Here is a 13,335-nt window from a genome sequence, read left to right as displayed (position 1 = left end):
TCACAGTAGCACTGTAATTATTACAATTATTTACCTTAGACCTACTTATTATGGCACATGCTTCCAGCAACCAAAGATTTCTGGAAGTATCATCTTCAATATCTTAGAGTATTTAAGCTCCCTTACTATTTGTAATATAAAATTTCATCATAGTACAAAAAACCCCAAAACATATATATTGTTATGTCTTTAGAAAAAGTCCACATTACAAATGGTAAATTTGGTGAAGGTCCCCTATCTTCTTTGCTAGAGAACCACAGTCTAAAACCCACCACCGTTGGGTATTTAGCAAAGACCAACTTTCAGTATTAAGAAAAAAAAAAATCTGGAACTTGCTGTCTTCCCAGACTAAATAGTAAAGCCAGTGATAATAAAATAAAATAAAATCTGATTGTATATGGGTCCCTTCTTTAATGCAGTTTCTCCCAGGAAAGAGTGTTATTCTAAAGTAATTTACCTTCACAGGGATTTCTAAGGCTTAAATGCAAGGAATTACAATTAGACTTTCTAGTTCATATACCAATTTATGTCCACTCGTGTTTTTTTTTTTAAAGGCAATGCTAGGAAAATTCTTATTTTCAGTTTAATTTACATTGAGGAATTTTGCTGTTTATTTCATAATCTTACCTAGAAATGAAAAGATGAAAAGCTTATAAATCACGTCTAAGATCTACAGCTGAGTATAATAGAGTTGAATAGGTCAGTTATAGTTGAAAAAATCGGAAGAACAAGAGCAAAGTCATAACTGCATAGTTCTGATAGTCATGGCAATGCTTTCACTACATGAAAGATTAGAATATCTTTGGCTATAGCAATACTACTGGGTCCACAGAGCAAACTTATTCCACTTTTCCTCTTTTTCCATTACTTGATGCCACAAAAAAAAAAAAATGTATTTGAAAGTTCGTTTCCCTAAACATGCACTCTAAATATATAAGCTGAAAAATACTTCTGATTATGAAAAACACTCTTAAGAATTTATTAGAAATCTGTTTCCAATTCCTTCTTAAAAAAGAAAAGAAATTAAAAAAGAAGAAATGATGAAGAATGAAGTAGACAAGTCATATATGTTGTATATATTTTAGACTTCATAAACTCACAGCTGAAGGGAAATTCATTCAATCTGTTTTGCTATGAACATATATACAATTTATTGCCAATTATAGTTTGTGTCCATACAACTTTCATTGGTTAGAAGTTTTGAAGCATCGTTTGTAGACACCAGTGCAACTTAAGAAAAACAAGCTGAAAAGCCTGGGTTTACTCAAATCTTTGTCAGGCTGTTGTGATGCATGTAATGGGCCTAGTGTGGAATCAGCACACAATAAATTTTCCTATAGCCATAAAATAAAAGAGAGAGAGAGAGCATATGAGAGAGCAGACTACAAAAAAAAAAAAGGGAATTTCAAGAAAGCCAATTTTTGCAAAAATTTTTTTGCAAATTGTTATTTCTCTTCATGTAATTTTTTTAAACCTAACTAGTTCTTTTTAAATTTTTTAAAATTTTTAAATGTAAAGTTCACCCTCCCAACAATTTTCAATATTGTCAACCACATGCACATTTTTGTGCAACGGATCCCTCTGCCCCGGAACCACTCCCCCAATCCTGCATGACTGAATCACACAGTGAACAATTCCCCACTTCCCCCTTCCCCAGACCGTTGCAACCACCATTCTACTTTCTGATTCTATGTGCTTGACTAATTTATCGAAAATAAGTGGAATTATGCAATATTTATCTTTTTGTGATGGCTTTCACTTAACATTGTCCTCGAGGTTCATCCGTGTTGTAGGAGATGACAGGATTTTCTTCTTTTCTTGAGGCTGAATAATATTGCATTGTATTTATATACCATATGTTCTTTATCTGTTCATTTGTCAATGGACATTTAGGTTACTTCCTTCTCTTGGCTATTGTGAACAACTCTCTTCACGTAATTTTAAATTCAGTTGGAAATTGCAAATTGCTCCATCTCCAATCTGTCTCACATTGTTACTTTGCTTTCCTTTTTTTAGTTTTTAGCAAAGTTATTGAAAATGTGCATATGTACTGACTTAAAACGTTGACTATATTTTTCTTCTTGTTCAATGCAGACATGTAGATAACAATAAGATAGTCCTGTTCAAGGTGAAACAGCACAGTGATTTGATAAATAATGAAATGCTATTGTCATTGCAGGATGAATCTGCTCCAGCTGACAAACAGTGTAAACCAGAGGCGGCCCAGGGCACTTACTCAACCTCAGCTGTTTCAGGCTCCCAGGAGGTGTTGTACATCAACGGAAATGGGACCTACAGTTACCATAGTTACAGAGGGCTCGGAGGGGGACTGCTAAATCTGAACGACGCTTCTAGTAGTGGTGAGTCTTTATTACATATTATGTTTTTGTGTCCATTTGGGGTTATTAAATTCCCTAAACCTGAGAAAAAAAAAATGAATGAAGTGTTATAAGCAGTAGTCAGTGCCAATCTGTGAAAAACAAGACCATTTAACACATAATGTCCATCTCCCTACAAGGACATCTCCCTATTCAGTTGCTGTTTCTAAAAGTAGCAGCTATTATGCAACTGAATGATTGCTGTTTTATATTCAAAAAATCTCAACTAGAGAATAGAACATTTTTTACCAAATAGTTATACATTCTTTCCTTGAAGCTGTAATGTACTGTTCGTCAAAAATAATGACACCTTTTCTCAATGTTCGAAGAGGTTTTTAATTTGGAAAATTTGAGGCACCAGGAACTTTATTGACTTGACGAAACATACACAGTCATTATACCTAAGAAGATACAAACTGAAACAACACACAGAAACAATCCATGGATCTCCAGCCAACAGCTTGTCAGTGACAATGGCGTGTCCCACCAGCAGTGAGTGGTATACTGGAACCAGCTTGTACGGGCTCGTGCTTGGTAAATTTTTAGGAATTTCTTGATCTTATGTACCAGAATAAATTCCAAATGTGTACTATAAAGCCATACATATATTAGGAATACAGTATATGGGTGAACTTTTTATAACTGGGTTGTAGGAAAAGTTTTCCAAAACTATACTTAAAATCCAGGGGAAAATAAGTTTAATTAGACACATGCACTCACACACACACACAACTTTTGCATGACAAAAAAAAATAAAGTAAAAATTAAGTGATAAACTAAAAAGTTATTATCTTCCTATACTACAAAGTTAGTAGGCCAATACGTGAAGGTCTTCTAAAAAGAAAGAAATACTCAAAACTGCATATTTAAAAAATAAGGCTAGAAATATGAACACACAATTTTCATAGAAAGCAATGCAAATGTCCCCTAAATACAGCTACTCAAACTCACTCCTAATAAGAGAAATGCAGCTTCTGTCAGATTAACAAAAGTCTGAATATTTACAGAATATTCCTTTGACAACGCTATGGAGGAAATGAGTACTCTCATGCATTGCTTGCAGAAATACAGAAATTTAAAGTAAACTTGACAATGTCTAGGAAAATTAAATATGCATTTACCATTTGACCTAGCAATCTCTTTAGGAATCTCTTGTTAGCAGTTTATCTCAAAGATACACTGGCAAAAATACAAGAAGACATATGCAGAAGGCTATTTGTTACAGTGTTATTTATAAATGCACAAAAAAAGGGTTACCAATAAAAATGTCCATCAAGAGATGGCTAGTTGATTCAATTATAGTGCATCCAAATAAGAGAATAACATGAAGCTATAAAAAGTAAGGTATCTTTATATACTCCAGATAGTGAAAAGTACTTATAGTATGCTAACATTCATTAAAGAAGGATATATATAATTTTTTAAAATTTACATAGAGACAGGAATGGGGGAGGAACAGTATTAAGAAAGGAATACAAGCCAGAATTCTCTGAGTATACTTGGTTTTCATACTTTGTTTTGTAAATTTAACTTTGAAACAATTTGAGTATTTACATAATTATTAAACAATCTAATTTTGAGAATCCGTAATATTGAAAGAAAAATTATGCAAACGAACTTTACCTGTTTAATGAGTGGTTGGCACAGCCCCATAGATAGGAAATTTTCTAAGTGATCTCGAAAGTCATAATTTGACTCCACAGCGTGAAAGCTTATGATAAAACCTTAAACTATTTTCAGTAATGATATTATTCTTTTGGAACTGTTGTCTGTGTATTATAGTTTAAAGCAAATTTGTAGTTATGTTGGTGTCAACAAAAGCTGGGATTTTCAGCAGAGGACAAAGTAGATACAGATGTGAAATCAATAAGTTTAAGCAAAAACTCCATAATCTTGTATTTGAATAGGTAGTATCATTGAGAGCTCAGTGTAGTTTTGTTTTCAAAGAAACACATACTTCCTATCTTTTTCCACTGAAATGCCTGGAAACAAAGACCAATTTGAAAATTTGGATTAGGCTTGATGAGCTTCTAATATATTTGGGAGGGAATTGCATTATTAGTATCAAATGAGTATATACTCTAGAAAATTACTTACCTTTACAATACTAGAAACATGCTCCGAGTGTATTCAGGAGTGATTCTGCTGGAAGGCTGCGGCTCTTTGGTCTGCCTTAAAATTAAAGGTCCTGTAAGGACAGGATTACTGAGATTTAGTCTATATCAATCGCCCTCCAGCTCAAAAGACGGGTGCCTGAAGTGGAAGAGGGAAAGAAAACAACTTATTTCAGAAAAAAAAATTAAGTTTCAAGTGTATATTCAGTTTTTCAAAAGCCAGCTAGTGAGCCTCCTCAGCTGTTTTCAACTCTTATTTTTATTTGAACAGCAAATCAGCAGGAAAGAGCAAGTCCAAGACCAGAAAAGGAAAACATAAACAAAAGCTAAGCCTTCTTTTAACCCGTAAAGCTGGAAATGCTAACACTTCTTTTTAAATATTTTATATAAGTAAGAACTGGTAGGTAGTTCAGAACTCAACCACCAAATCAAAAAATTGGGGGAAAAACAGTTTCATCACTAAAGGTTTTATTGACACAAATTTTTTAGATTTGAAAAATTGTTCATTTAGGAAATTAATTTACTGAACATTAATAACAATAACTACCACTTATTGTGTCATTATGTTGTTTCAGTGTAGTCTCCATTCAATCCTTATACAGTTCTATGAGATATATTCTGCAATTTGGGAGAAATTTTTTATAAAACTGAACTTGCCCCCACTTGAAAAAATCATGCCTAGCTACCACTTTCTTTTTTTCTAACATGATTGAAACCTATTTTGTGTGGCTCAGAGGGTTGAGTGACTTGCCAAAAATCCCTCCTTAATAATAAAAGGAGGGGCCAGGATTTGTACACAAGCATTCTGACATGAGAGGCCACATTGTAAACCAATGAGCTGACCATCTGTGTAATAGAATATAATGGAAGCGAGTACTGAAGTAAGTGATAGCCCCTGGTAAGCACTAATCTACTGTCTCCAGAAATTCTCCCATTCTGGACATTTCATATAAATGAATGAATCATTCAATATGTGGTCTTTTGTGTCTGGCTTCTTTCACTTAGATGATGTTTTCAAGGTTCATCTATCTTATAACATGTATCAATGCTTCATATTTTTATTGCCAAATGATATTCCATTCTATGGATATGTCATACTTCGTTTAGCAATTCATCAATTGTTTAGCTCAATTGATGGGCACTTGGTTTTTTCCACTTTGGGATTACTATGAATAATGCTGCTATAAACGTTTATGTAAAAGTTCCTGTATATGTGTTATCAATTCTTTGAGGTATATACCTGGGAATGGAATTGCTGGTTCATATATGTCGTAGCTCTATGTTTAACATTTTGAGGAAATAACAAACTGAACATGGGCTGTCTTTCAACCTTTTAAAATTTCTCTCAACAAGTCTTACAGTATTTACAGTATGAATTTTGCACTTCTTTTGTTAATTGTATTGCTAAATATTTCCCTTTGTGATGCTATTGTAGATGGAATGTTTTCCTTAAAACATTATTCTATATTTTTTCTATTTTTTGGAATAGTTTGTGAATTAGTGATATTCTTTATGTGTTTGGTAGAATTCAGGACTGATATTATCTGTGCCTGAGCTTTTCTGGGAGGTTTTTGATTCCTAAATCAATCTCTACTTACTTGTTAGAGGTCTACTTGTATTGTCTCTTTCTTCTTGAGTCAGGTAGGTAGTTTGTGTATTTCCAGGCATTTGTCCATTCAGCTGAGTTATTTAATTTATTGATGCAAGTGTTCATAATGCTCCTTCATAATCTTTTTGTATTTTTGTAAGGTCAGTAGTGATGCTCCTATTGTCATTTCTGATTCTAGTTATTTGAGTGTTCTCCCCTTTGGTGATTCTAGGTAAAGGTTTGTCAGTTTTCTTGATCTCTTCAAAGAGCAAGCATTTGGTTTCATTGATTTTCTTTATGGCTTTTCTATTCTCTATTTCATTGATTTCTACTCCCATATTTATTATATCCTTCATTTTGCTTACATTAAGCTTAGTTTTCTCTTATTTTCCAGTGTCTTAACCTGAAAAGTTAAGACATTTATTCCAAGTCTTTTTTTCTCTTTGTATACAGGCATTTACAGCTATAAATTTCCTTTTAAGTACTGCCTTATCTGCATTACATTGTTGGTATGTTATATTTTTGCTTTCATTCACCTCAAAGTATTTTCTAATTTCCTGTATCATTTCTTCTTTGGCCAATTGGTTATTTAGTAGTATGTTGTTTAATTGCCATGTATTTGTGAATTTCCCAAATTTCTTTTGTCAATGGCTTTGTATAATTTCAATCCTTTCATGTTTATTGAAGCTGGTTTAATGACCCGGATTATGGTCTATCCTGGAGAATGTCCCACGTGTACCTGAGAAGTATGTATATTCTGCCATTGGTAGTAGGGTATTTTGTAAATGGTATTAGGCCTAGTTGGTTTACAGTGTTGTTCAAGTCTTCTATATTCTTGTTGATCATCTGCCTAGTTTTTTATATCCATTGTTGTAAGAAGGGTAATGGGATCTCCAACTACTGTTGTTGAATTATTTATTTTTGCCTTTAATTCTGACAGCTCTGTTTCATTTATTTTGGCACTCTGTCATTAGGTACAGATATTGTTTATATTGTTATATCCTCTTGACAGAGGATTGATGCTTTTATCATTGTAAAATATCCCTATTTATATCTAGAAAAGGTTTTTGTTTTTTTTTTTTGCGGTATGCGGGCCTCTCACTGTTGTGGCCTCCCCCGTTGCGGAGCACAGGCTCCGGACGCGCAGGCTCCGGACGCGCAGGCTCAGCGGCCATGGCTCACGGGCCCAGCCGCTCCGCGGCATATGGGATCCTCCCAGACCGGGGCACGAACCCGTATCCCCTGCATCGGCAGGCGGACTCTCAACCACTTGCGCCACCAGGGAGGCCCTAGAAAAGGTTTTAAAGTCTATTTTGCCTAATATTAATTATTTATGTAATATCAGGATCAGGAAAAGACAATGGTAACTTAGGTTATCATGTTGATACTAAAAGTGAAGAGAACTGGGCAAAGCTTTGGACATGGAAATGACATGTAAAAGAGTATAGAACAGGGGCTTCCCTGGTGGCACAGTGGTTGAGAGTCCGCCTGCTGATGCAGGGGACGCGGGTTCGTGCCCCGGTCCGGGAAGATCCTACATGCCGCGGTGCAGCTGGGCCCGTGAGCCATGGCCTCTAGGCCTGCGCATCCGGAGCCTGTGCTCCACGTTGAGAGAGGCCTGCGTACAGCAAAAAAAAAAAAAAAAGTATAGAACAAATATTTACTCAAACACAACCAAAATAATTTATCTCTACTCCATAACTGGATAAGTAATTGTGGGAGCCCAATGCCAAATGAAAAATGTGGAGCCTCTTATTTAAGAGTTAAGAATTTCAGGATGGTGACAACAGAGCATTAAACAAATTATGAGACATTTCTTGAGCAGAATCCTGTGGGACTGCACATTTCATGGTCCACTTTGCTCCTTTGATTTATTCAGCAAATTGGAGGAAGCATTGTGTTTTCATGAAAAAGGCAGGGCGCTACTGGTGAGGAGAAAGAAAATATATACAATGAGGGAAAAGATTGAACACAGAAGTGAGAATATTTTTAGAGAATTTTTTTGAGAAGAGAGAACTTTGGAGCAACTTCCACTCAAGAGTAAAAATTGAGAGGGAAATTAAAGAGAAAATGTTGCTATGAATTATTAATGAGTAGGGCGCCAACAGTTTGCTTGCTCTTCTACCCATTCTCCACAGAGAAACCAAGGTAATCTTTAAGAAAAGGAAAACCTGATCATATTACTTCATTATCTAAAACCCTTCTATGGGCTCTCATTGTTCTTAGAAAAATGACATTACCCAGCTCTTCATGCCTCAGGGTCCTCCCTCCTGAAGTTTTCTTTGATCATTTTTTACCCCTACATCCCTCATTTATTGCTCATTTTTAAATCTTGATCTACACATCTAGATGAGGTATAGCCATAACTCTAATAGCATCCCGAATTTGTCCCTTGAAGCATGTACCACAGTGCACATACATATACCCACACACATGTAATCACAATACACTGGTATTCAGTCCCCAGTTGTTCAGTGATGGTCAAAAGCCACATAGGAAATCTGGCATAAGTTCCAGGTATGCAGCCATATAAGTGAGCAGTTTTTATAGAGAGTTTTATTAGAAAACAGTTTTTATAAATTTGTCATTTGAATGTAGGTACTATGGTGTGGTCTGCCTTGTATATAATTCTCCCCCCAAAAAAACCTCGGCACCATAGAATGATAGAATCTAAATGGACTTGAAAAATAATTTAATAGCAACGGCTTTATTTTTTAAAGGCTATTAAGAAAGAAACAGGCCAGGAAAATTAGATGACTTGCTCACACAGGTTGACTTTTTGGGTGTTTATTTAATGCATCTTCTGACTTTTTGTATGGTGAGATAAAGATCTCTTAAAGACACAACAAAGAACAACTTTGAGCAATTCAGACTGTGTATTGTTGAGAAGAAACCAGAGTAACAGAATAACCAGAATGGCATGCAACAAATTTAAAATGAGATGGCTTTCTTTGAGCAATGGCCTTGGACTGAGTGTAACTGAGTGAAAAAATAAAAAAGAAAGAAAAAGAAAGGCAAAGACTAGTCTAAGCAAATAGCAGCTTTAGGCTTAAACCCAAGAGAGTTTCTCTAGCTCACGTTTGATAAAGGACTCTAGCTATAGTAATGGTAGCAAGGCAAATGGTTAATTTCATGTTGTGAAGGAGTTTTAAATAACATTTCTTCTCAAAAACATATTCTACCTGTAACACTGGTATTGGCTTCTGCTGTTTTGATTTTGTTTAGTTTTTGCTTTTTTAACCACAGGAGGGCACCTAGATTGATCAGACCTGCAAATCCCTTTATTTGGGGACTTTCTTCATAAATTCTGGGAACCCCAAACATTCTGACTTTTAAACGTGGTATTATCTTTAGCTTAGTTTTTCATTTTTAAAACATCAGAATAGTCATTCCCTATAACAGATTTGGAGCTGTGGGGGAAAAAACTATATACATATACATAAATCTTGAGAGCTAAAAAGGCATAGCAGAAGATTAGCATGATATGAGATGCCAACATCATATCTGATGGCTGACAACTACAGTTAATCTAAGTTTGAGAATACTTAATTTTAGAATTTGTAGAGATCTTCTGAAAAGTGTGGAAGGGAGCAGCAACTTTCAAGAGACCAAGTTGAATTAGTTAAACATCTGACTTAATTTATAAAGCAGATGAAGACAATCAGAATTCAGACCATTAATGGAGAAACTGGGAGGTAATTTGAGTTGGTAGCATAAACAGGAGGGCAAAGATTGAAGGAGATATAATATTTGCAGAACCTTTTAAACTAATGTAATAAGAACATGAACTCTGCAGGTTATACTATGTTCAAGAAGAATGTGAAGGCAGAAGAATGGAAAAGGATACCTTAAAAACATTTGGATTTAATTTAACAAATATTTTTAGGGTTCTCATGTTCAATTCACTGTAATAAGTACTTTCTTAGTCTGTTCAGGCTGCTATAATAAAAATAGCATAGACTGGGTGGCTTAAACAACAGACATTTATTTTTTCACAGTTCTGGAGGCTGGGAAGTCCAAGATTAAGGTGCTGGCAGATTTGCTGTCTGGTGAGAGTCTGCTTCCTGTTCCATAGAGGACCATCTTTTCACTGTGCCCCTTTCACATAGTGGAGGAATGAGGGAGCTCTCTGAGGTCTCTTTCTTATAAGGGCACTAATCTCATTCATGAGGGCTCTACCCTCAAGACCTAATCACCTCCCAAAGGCCCTACCATCTAATACCATCACACTGAAGATTAGATTTCAGCAAATGAATTTGCTGGGGGGAGGGGGATGCAAACATTCCGTCTATAGCTGGCGCATTAAGAAAAAACAAGTTGAATAAGGCAGAATCACTGACATTAAGAAACTAACACATCAAAAAGATAAAACATTCCTCCTCCTCTTGTCTAAACATCAAAACCCTTTAAGACTGATTTAAATTGTACTTCCTCTGTGAAACCTTACTCTACCTTGCCACTCACTCTTCCACTCTTTGGAAGATTAATCACTCTCCTGCATGTACCTTTCTTTTAGCACTTATCTCACTGAATTATGACGTGTTTTCAAATATTTTTCCCTAAATAGATGTGCACTCCTTGAAAGCAGGAACTCTGTCTTATTCATCCCTTGAATAAGGCCAGAAATATAGTAAGTGCTCAATCAGATTGGCTTAATGAGTGAATAAATTTTTAAAAATAGAACACCTAGTGCCAAAGTCAAAAAAAATACAAAGAGAATTATTGATATATATTGGAGGGCAGGGTGAAGAGTTTATCTTAGATAAAGCAAAGGGCTCAGTGGTTGAAGTTGACAATTCTGTGGGTGAAAGAGGAAGGCTCCAAAGAGTTCTATAAACTCCTGCTTAAGTTTGAATATGGTAGCAATAGTGAAAGCTTGCCCATGTTGGAGACTTCATAGTGTGGAAAGGGTGTGCTTCAAATCCTTTGTTAGCCAACCTCCATTTGTTTAGAGCTGGCAAGGGTCTGCACCCAACAATCCAAATTTTCAAGTTGGAGTGTTATCAAAATGACAGCAGTTACAGTTTTTATAAAGAACTTATTCAAATCATCCCACTGAAATGAGAAGCAAGCAAGCAGCCAATCCTGCCATTATTATCACATCCAATTACATAGGACTTTGGAATGCTTTCTTTCTATCAGGAAGTTCACATTGAGCTGTCTAAAGAGGGCAATTGTTCACTGCAGTCATCCACTGGATCTATTGAGTCTAAATTATATGCATAATGCATAAGTTAACTACTGATGTTTCCTCTCCACAAACCCCATCGGGCAGACTTTTCAATTTGTTTTTCAACCCTCATGTAAACTGGGCTGATATACAGACCGCAATCTAACAAGGCCAAATTGTAGTAATGACCATAATAACTAACATTTGTATAGCAATTTCTAGTTTGCCCAAATCTTTATATCTGTAATCTTCTTTCCTCCTCACTAATATTGAGGATTGTCAGCTGTTAAGATGCTTTGGACCACAGCCTATAATTATGAGCCTAAAGGAGCTTGGCCGTAAGATTCACCACCACACTAGAGCTGGTTCACAATAGTGTGACTGGCTTGGTATGAGGCTATTGCTGTCCCTCAGCATCAACATTCTGAAACATCACTTCTCATCTGAGATTTTCAAAGGAGTGCTTCTGTTCATTTACTGTCTTCACTCATCTACCATGTACTCTTCAATCCAGTGTAACTTGCTTATGCCAACATTTGGCTGAAACTGGTCAGGTTAAGTCTATCAGTGATTCCATTTATTGCCAAACTAAAAATGCTTTTTGCCCTTGATCTTACCAGATGTCTTGCGTATATTTGGATCTGTCGATAACTAGAGCCTTGAAACATTCACTCTCTTGGCTTCCATATCACCTGATCACCAGATAATTCTCCTGCTGCCTTGAGTCCTTTCTCTCGACCTACATCCTTCCCTGCTGGGTTTCTCCTAGCATCCTTCCCTTGTCAATTTAATCCTCTTGTTCTGCACACTGCTCAAAGGACAGCCCACTAGCTCTCATGGTTTCAACTTCAGAATGTGCCAAAAGCTGCATAATCTCCCCCATGCTTTGCCTTGAGCTTCAGGTTTTATATCCAGTTGTCTGCCACATAGCTTGATCCAGGTATCCCAAGAAACCTCATATTTAATTATTTAAGAGTGAATTCTTCACCCCCACAGATATTATCGTCTGTTTCTGAGGTTATCTCACACAGAAATGCCCTCCCCTGCACCTGATCTGTATCAGCTATTACCTTCTCTATGATTATTTTCTGGTTGCTTCACGCATTAACTTTACTTCCTTTATGTCCCCATGATACTGTAGGCATACCTCTTTTTTTTTAACCTATTATGTGCTCCTTTTTATACTAGATTGTACAGTCTGAGGGCAAGCAAGGTAACTTTTTCTGACTATCATATCAGTGTCAATAGGTAACCATCTTATATTATGGCTCAATGAATAGTAAATGGATAAATGAATGACTCAGTGAAAGAAATGATTTCAATAAAATATTGTGCCTCTTTAGAGAACTTAATTAAATCTAATTGAGCATGGGGAAAATCAGTTGAAGTTGAGGATATCTTCTTAGTATTTGTTGCCTTTTCCTCTTAATACTCTAAAGAGCACAATACTGGAAGAAAAGTATTTCATATCAAATATTTGTGACAAATATTTTGAAATACCCATGTATATTCTGTTTTAAAATGTATTCAGTTTAAGTCCTCTGATTCAGGAAAGAAATGTTTAACATAGTTATGTAGGGAACTGGGAAGGTATACTTTTTACTTTGACCTTACCTTCTTAATAACTTGTTCTGGCTCACTAGCCATGTGGAAACAAGGAGTGCAAATGCATGGAGAGAAAACCATCTTGCTCCAGGAGACCAGCTGGGGGTTTCGGGTGTGAAAAATACATAAGGTCTATTATGTAAAACTGTGTAGATCATGATTTTGTAGAGTAGAGCCTAAAGTAGTTCACAGAAGTTAAGCGATGCCCTCTGGGTAATTCATATGTCCTTTACACAATGGGGAAGATCCACATGATGATAACATAGTATGTGAAGAAAGACAATTGTGTGATCTAATTGAAGTCAACATGATTGGGATTATGCAGTTATTGTATCTCAATAGAGTTCCAGTAAACCTCACTTAGTTGTCAAAGCATATTCTACAGCACATAGTGGGAACTTCATTTGTATCTAGAGATTTTTCCATCACTGTGCCCAAATTATTGTAACTATTCTTAGTAAGTCCATTTCTCCCATGTGT

At 35.8% G+C, this 13,335-nt stretch overlaps 1 protein-coding gene across 6 annotated transcripts in view; it reads left to right on the top strand.

Moving 5' to 3' along the window:
* The window catches only part of NOL4 (nucleolar protein 4), a 406,054-nt gene that overhangs the window by 362,732 nt on the left and 29,987 nt on the right, over nt 1-13,335 (top strand). For all 6 annotated transcript variants that reach the window (XM_060118818.1, XM_060118817.1, XM_060118814.1 and 3 more), the window contains one exon: nt 2,180-2,360. In XM_060118818.1, coding sequence (XP_059974801.1) covers nt 2,180-2,360 — 181 coding nt within the window. The remainder of the gene's footprint in view (nt 1-2,179; nt 2,361-13,335) is intronic.

Source organism: Mesoplodon densirostris, chromosome 15, assembly GCF_025265405.1.
Source record: "Mesoplodon densirostris isolate mMesDen1 chromosome 15, mMesDen1 primary haplotype, whole genome shotgun sequence".
NCBI lineage: Eukaryota > Metazoa > Chordata > Mammalia > Artiodactyla > Ziphiidae > Mesoplodon > Mesoplodon densirostris.
The sequence above is the reverse complement of the archived record's forward strand: the minus strand, read 5'-3'. Positions and strand labels throughout refer to the sequence as shown.